General features: G+C 57.5%; 1 protein-coding gene across 2 annotated transcripts in view; it reads right to left on the reverse strand.

The window, feature by feature from the left end:
• THAP11 (THAP domain containing 11) overlaps nt 1-7145 on the reverse strand; it is a 123723-nt gene extending 116578 nt beyond the window's left edge. Inside the window, exon 1 of one of the 2 annotated variants that reach the window (XR_011728545.1) lies at nt 5929-7145. Coding sequence is in view for 1 of the 2 variants with exons in the window: in XM_071757251.1 (XP_071613352.1) it covers nt 6237-6980 (744 nt within the window). In the remaining variant the exon portion in view is untranslated. Of the gene's footprint in view, nt 1-4297 lie in introns of those variants that run through there. The other variant, XM_071757251.1, reaches the window with a different exon arrangement.
• Between the last annotated feature and the right edge of the window lie 18 nt (nt 7146-7163).

The following is a 7163-nucleotide window of genomic DNA, read 5'->3' on the forward strand; positions in this document are numbered from 1 at the left end:
GTGAGGTGAGTGTGAGGTGAGTGTGTGAGGTGAGTGTGTGAGGTGAGTGTGAGGTGAGTGTGTGAGGTGAGTGTGAGGTGAGTGTGAGGTGAGTGTGTGTGAGGTGAGTGCGAGGTGAGTGCGAGGTGAGTGTGAGGTGAGTGTGAGGTGAGTGTGAGGTGAGTGTGAGGTGTGAGTGTGAGGTGTGTGTGAGGTGTGTGTGTGAGGTGAGTGTGAGGTGAGTGTGAGGTGTGAGTGTGAGGTGAGTGTGTCCCAGCAGCCCAGCCCCTGCTCACAGAGCTGCTGGCCCTGCTCAGCCCTGCAGGGAGGTGACCCCCAGTTCTTTGTTTGTGTCACAGAGGAGATGGAGGTTTTGGCCCTGAGCCCTCCCCAGGCTCTCGTGTTGTGCTCAGCAGCTCCCCGAAGGTTTCTCCTCTGGGTGCAAAGCACACCTGGGGGGCAGTGCTCACCCTCCCGTGGCTTCTCACCCCACAGAGCTGGGAAACAGCCTGCAGGGAGCTGGTGCCTGAGGGACAATAAAAGGGTGAATTCCCCCTCTCTCCCCATTGTTTTTCTGGCTGGGGTGCTGGGTCGTGCCTGGAAGAAAACTGTGAGCTTTTTTATTGCCCTTTCGTGCCATCCCCAGAACTCTGGTGTCAGCCTCAGATGTGCTCATGTGCAGCCACTGGTGTCACTCTCCCGGGGGGCTGGAGACACCAGTGGGATGACAGGCACCATCCTGACCTCAGGTCCCTGGGGGCTCAGCTTTAGGATTTGTCTCATTAACCTGTTTTTTTAAAAACTGTGTGGCCTGTGACACTCGTACCGGGGCAAATAGTTTGTCCCCAGGAAGCCTGACCCCTCAGATCTAGGGATATCCCTAGGGATCCCTAGGAATATTTAGGGATAGGGTTGGTTACACACCAGTGCAAAGCTCTGGTGTGACAGAAAAAGCTCTGAAATGACAGAAAAGAGGCAGAGGAGAGGGATTTGTGTGATAGGGACCAGCTGGGCCCTCAGCTGACAGAGGTGTTGGGGACTCCCACACCTGGAACTTGCAGCCCCTGGGATAAAATGGTGTTGATTTTCCTTCTGCTGTTCCTGTAAAGGGATCTGCAGTGGGATAAGTACCTTTTAGGGTGTGATTACCCGGTTCCTTTCTGCTCAGTGCAGTGCAGCTTTAGTCGTTGGAAGAGGGAGATAGTAAGGGTTGGAGGGAGAATTGCTGTGTGATTGGGGAGGAAAAGTAGAAATGAGATAGTGAGGGCTGAATGGAGCATCCTGGGAAGGAGATAACTGAGTTTTAGGGATGTTTCCCCTGTATGAGAGCTGCTCCTAAACCATATTCCATCAGGAAGGACGTTCCCAGAGGGAAGGGAAGTGCTGGGGGACCTCACCACCCAGGAGACCACAGGATTTTTTTGTTCCTTACCTGCAGAGTGGTGCCCAGGTGAGCTGTGGGAGCAGCCTGGCATGGCCTGGGGAACCCATGAACCCTTTGGAGTAAGAACTGACTGGGCAGCAGCTGAATGGTGCTGATTCTTTATTTTTTAGCAGAAGTTCAGAAGGAGCCTGGGCAGCACCAAAGCTCCACTGGGCACTGTCTGCAAGTGGACGAGAGAGACAAGTTTTACCCTAGAAAATGGGCAATGTAAAAACCACAGAATGATCAGGGCTGTGCTAGGAGGTGCCTGACAGAAGTGCCCCTGTGCTTGGCAGCATCCACCCCAACCCAACCTGAGCAGATTTTCCTTGGCCACTTCCCCCCTGCCCCTCAGTGGGACCCCAGGAGAGCTCCTGTGTTCTGCCCAGGAAAGGGAAAGCTTTGGATGCTCCTCCTTGCCATTGCTGCTGGGAAGCTGCTGCTGTTTTCTGGATCTGGGAATGACAGGAGGAGCCTGACAGGGAACCTGGGCTGTGGTCAGGAGGAGCAAGGGGAGGCAGGAAGGGGCCTCAGCTCCTCCTCAGAATAAAAGTCAGGCATGTGATGAGAGGCAGAGAAGAAAAACAGCAAGGAGAAGGCAGCAGGGTTTGTTGGTGCCATCCCTCTGGATTTAGCCCTGATTTATCCCAGGATTTCTGCTGTCTGTGTGCAGGGAGTCTGAGATTCACCCCCCAGCCTGTGGGGCTGTGCTTCCTGGCACACCAGGGAAGGCTCCAACCCCTGCAGCACTGCTGCTCAGACACAGGGACTTTCTGGCCTGGGGCAGAGGGGGGCTCAGCTGGGAGGGTTCAGCAGTTTCCAAAGCTGGGAGATGGGACAGGGAAACAGAAATGAGGGTGGGGTGGGAACAGACTGACTGCCAGCAGAGTGGGAAAACTTCAGGTGAAGAGTTTGGGCAAAGTGCTGGAGAATATTCCTTGGGGAAGATCATGGAGGTCATGAAGATAAATCACCTGCCCAGTAACTTATCTGATCTCTGAAGTACAGGGACCTGTGCACAGAAGCCAGGGTTTCCCTACAGGAGAGAAGGTTTGTGGCATTGGAGAGAAGCTTCTTTCTCCTTTGCCTTTTTGGTTCTGCCTCTTCCCCTCTCACCCCAGAGCCCCTCTGCCCCTTCCCATCCTTCTCCCAAAGAACTCAACACCCAGCTCAGGCTGCCCCTCACCACCTTGCTCTCAGAGAAGCTCCAGTGCCTGTTCCTACCCCCTCCTCACAGAGGCTGATTTCACCTTAGCAGAGTCCAAAGACCTCAATCCTTGGGGATGCAGCACCTTGGGCAGAGCCAGGAGATCAGGACCCCCCTCAGAAGAAAGCTCTCTCCTTTATTCCAGAGTCATGGATCAGTCTGGAGTGTGCTTCACCCAGCTGTGGGGTGATTTCTCCTGCTGCAGACACTTCCTACAGATGTTGCAAACCCCATCAGGCAGCTGGCAGCTCTCCCTCCCACTGCAGGCAGGATGCATTCTCCTCAGGATTTTGGGATATCCTGGCTAAACGTGCCCCTGATGGAGTGACTTTTTTCTGGAGTTTCTTTTGGAACTGGAAAGCTGAAGGGGTGGATGAACTCGTAGCCCTGGGAGACTGCTCAGGGCAGCCAGGACACCTTCAGTGCTTGAGCTCTGCAGCTGGAGAGTTGAGCAAGAATTTATGATCTTAAATGAGATACAATTATCAACCCCCTGGGCTAAAGGCTGTTGTATTGCTACAGGAAAACTTCAAAATAGGCACAGAACCCGGGAAGAGAGTTACTGTTAATCCCTAGGGGTGATTGTTACAAAGATGAAATTAGGATTTTTCCTTAGATTTCCTCTAAATCACCATTCCTCAGGCCCTCTTCTAGGGATAATGTTGGCAAATGTTCAGAGGGGAAAGTGGCAGCCACAGACTGTGGGTGCTGGGGAAGGAAAGCACAGTGAGGGTGGAGGGGAGATTGGAATAGAGGATGCAGAAAGGGGAGGAGTTGAAATGGAAACCAAACCATTTGTGTGGAACAGTTCAGTTTGTTTGTTAACACATCCAGAACCTGCAGATTTTGCCTCTTCATTCCCTGCCAGTGCCAGTGCTCACCTTAATCCAGCAGCAAATGGGGGAAAGTCTGGGTGAGAAGTGTTTGCTCTCCTTGTGCTGCTTCATTTAATGTTCCCAGTTCAACCCCAAAACCTAAGGTTTCAAGCTGAAATTTTTTTGCTGCTTCCATTTGTCTGCAATAGGCAGCTCTGAACAAATCTGAAACAGAGGAACTTTGGGAAATGGAATGAAAATCTCTTCCCTGCACGAGGCTGACTTTGTTCCTTACCTGCAGAGTGGTGCCCAGGTGAGCTGTGGGAGCAGCCTGGCATGGCCTGGGGAACCCATGAACCCTTTGGAGTAAGAACTGACTGGGCAGCAGCTGAATGGTGCTGATTCTTTATTTTTTAGCAGAAGTTCAGAAGGAGCCTGGGCAGCACCAAAGCTCCACTGGGCACTGTCTGCAAGTGGACGAGAGAGACAAGTTTTACCCTAGAAAATGGGCAATGTAAAAACCACAGAATGATCAGGGCTGTGCTAGGAGGTGCTCCTGGAAGCTGCTCTGTGTCCATGCTCATCAGATGGCACTGGGAGGCTCAGGGGAAGCCCTGCAGGGAGGACTGGCCTTGGCTGCTCTAATCACTCCTGGCTAATTAGGGAGAAGCCCTGTCCCTTCCCAGACAACCTCAACCCCCTGTGCAAGATCCCAGACTCCTCTTCCTCACCCCACAGGAACGTAAAGGTGTTTGTGCTGCTGCAGCCATGGTGTTCATGAGCAGTAAAAAAAAATGCTGCAAAGGAGAAGAGAAGCTGCAGCCACCACCCTGCCAGAAAACGCATAAATATACAGCATGAAGACAGGAAACATAACAAAACAAAATATACTTTATTAAAGTTAAGCATGTTAGCACCTCAGTGTAAGCTGGAGAAGTCAAAAAGTCCAGCAGTTAACCAGTCCAGCAGGCCACAGGGCTGAACATCCTGAAGTGCATTCCATGGTAGCAGAAGTACCACGACTGTCACGACTTGCAGGGTCTCCAGGAGCTAAATGCACCACTGCTCGTGGGCACGGGGACAGACCTTGTGCTGCCTGTTGCTTGGGTTGGAGCACAGAGATCTGCTGGACCAACCACACAGGTTAAACAGGGTGGGGGAGCAGGTCCCTGCCTTCCCTACAACAAAAACCCAAACAAACAGAAACTTCACCGCTCGCTTGACTCGCAGGAAATGGGGATCCGAGGGGGCTGAAGTGAAGAGCTTCACACCAGATGGAGAAAATAAATTAAAACGAAATGGTGGGCACTACTCAGTCCATGAGAAGCCTCGTGCAAGCCTCACCACCTGACTCAGCACGCAGAGGGAACGAGCCTTGCACCAGGGGCCAGGCTGTGCCCACCAGTGCTGAACGGGCTCCGTGTCCAAGAGACAAAGCCCCAGCCCCCCAAACCCCCCCTCCCGTGCCCCTGTTGCCTGGTCATGCAGAGATGGGAGCAGACAGCTGGAAAGCTACATCAGCCAGCGTTACACAGGTTACAATATCCTCAAACTAAAGATACTTTTTACATTTAGAAAATACTTCTATAGTTTAGTAAAACCCACGCTGCCGTCTCCCCTGGGACTGCAGGGGGAAGCTGACACCGACCCAGGGGGACGTCCCTGCCGCCTCAGGAGGGAGGGACACGCCGGGGGGTGCAACACCCACCTCTGCAGGAGCTCCCCAGGCACCCCCAGGGAGCTGTGTGAGTAACCAGGTGCCCTCCTCTTCCTCCTCCTGTCCCCCTGCCTGGTCTGGAAGTGTGTTTCCTGCCAGCCCCCACACCCAGTCCCTCTCTCGGGTGGCTGAAGGTGAGGGAGCTGATGCTGGCTGGGATCAGACATGACACCATCATTCCACACGGATTTCTCACAATTCTCCTAAGCCTTGGTTCAAATCAGCACCTCTCAGTAAGCTCTTGCTTGCCAACATACAGATTATCAGTCAAACAGTCGAGGGTCAGACAGCACGGGGTTTGCAGCCACTGCAGACAAACTCACTTTGCCTCCGTTGCCTCTCAGCTCCGAACACAAGCCCGGGATTCACGTTCCGAGGTGTTTGTTACAAAGCCTGCGTTTCAGCACAGGGAGTTCTCAAGCCAAGGGGATAAACTGCAGCCATCAGGTGCCACCTGGGGGCTCTGCACCAGATCCTGATCTTTCCTGGTGTTGGGAGCATCCGGACAGCTGTGAGGAGAGAGCAAAACCTGCATCATACCAGAACACTCTGGTCTGGGGATCCTGTCACACTGCAAACAGCAGCCCCTACGGCGTCAGTAATTTACTGAAGAAACACAGCACCCTCAGAGGGTTTCTAAAGCTTTCCTCGGGCCTTTGCTAAGCGAGGCCGAACGTGACATCCTTGGTTTGTTCCTATGCAGGGTGCGGTGCAGCCGGATGCAGCTTCCCCAGGGCTCCCGTGGCTGCCACTCCACGAGTTCATGTGCGGCTCCAAACCCACCCACCCCGCCTGTCCCCCGAGCTCCCACCGGCACCGGCAGCCGGCACGGGGGAGGTGCCGAGGGGCCCGGGGCGGGTGGGATGCCCGCAGGCACCGGCAGAGAAGCTCCGGGCTCGAGTCACGGTCACGGGGAGCGGCGGCCCCGTCCGGGCAGGGGATCGGACGGCGGCTCCGGGGCGGCGGAACGCGGGGCGGCGAGAGCCGGGGGGGTGCGGGGCGGGAGCCCGTCCCGTCTCGGGACCGGGATGACGTCCGGGCACCGCGGGGAGGGCGGCGGAGATCCCGGGGCCCCGCGCCGTGCCCCGGCAGCCCTCAGAGGCCGTGGCGCTTGCGGGTGCCGGCGCTGGCGGCGTGGAGCAGCCGGTCCTTCTCGCGGATCTCCTCCCGGAGCTGGGCCTCGGCCAGGCGCAGGCGGCGGATGCTGCCCTTCATCTCCTTCATCTTCACCTCCAGCAGAGCGATGATGTCGCGCTGCTCGTTCAGCTTCCTCAGCAGCTCCTCCGACGTGGTGCCCGACGACAGCGAGTACGAGTGGTCCGGGGGGCCGCCCTCCACCGGCACCTCCTCTCCCGCCGCCGCCGCCGCCGCCGCCGGTACCCCCGCGCTGGCCCCGGGCCCCAGCTCCACCTGCACCGTCAGGTCGATGGGCTTCACGTCCTCGCCCGCGCCCCCTGCCGGGGTTTCGGCGGGGGCACCGGGGCCCTGCGCGGCGGCGGCGGCGGCGGCGGCGGGAGCGGGAGCGGCGGGGGCGGGGGCGGCGGGGCGGGGGCGGCGGGAGGCCCGCTGCGTCTTGCGCTCGTTAACGCCGCGGAGCGGGAAGATGGTGGGGACCCGCACCAGGTAGGACTTGCGGCCGCCCTGGAAGTGCTCGCTGCAGACGCGGTGGCCCGTGGTGGGCTGGAAGGTGCTGAAGCAGCCGGTGACGCCGGCCCGGGAGACGTTCTTCAGCCAGAGCCGCCGCAGCTCCTCGTCCTTGGGGAAGGTGTAGAAGTGCAGCGCTTTGTCGCGGTGCGAGTTGTTGTAGCAGCCCGGCACGCAGCAGGTGAAGCCCGGCATGGCGGGGCGGCCTCCCCGGGGAGCGGGGGGAAGCCCCTGGGCGGCCCCGGCGTCGGGGAGAGGCGGCTCGGGGGCCCGGGCCGAACTACAGCTCCCACAAGGCACCCGCGGCCCTCTCGCCGCCCGCCGCCCGCCGCGCCCGCACCGGAACTACGCGGACCACAATGCACCGCGGCGGCGGCG

The sequence above is a fragment of the Heliangelus exortis genome, chromosome 13 (genome assembly GCF_036169615.1).
Source record: "Heliangelus exortis chromosome 13, bHelExo1.hap1, whole genome shotgun sequence".
Lineage (NCBI taxonomy): Eukaryota > Metazoa > Chordata > Aves > Apodiformes > Trochilidae > Heliangelus > Heliangelus exortis.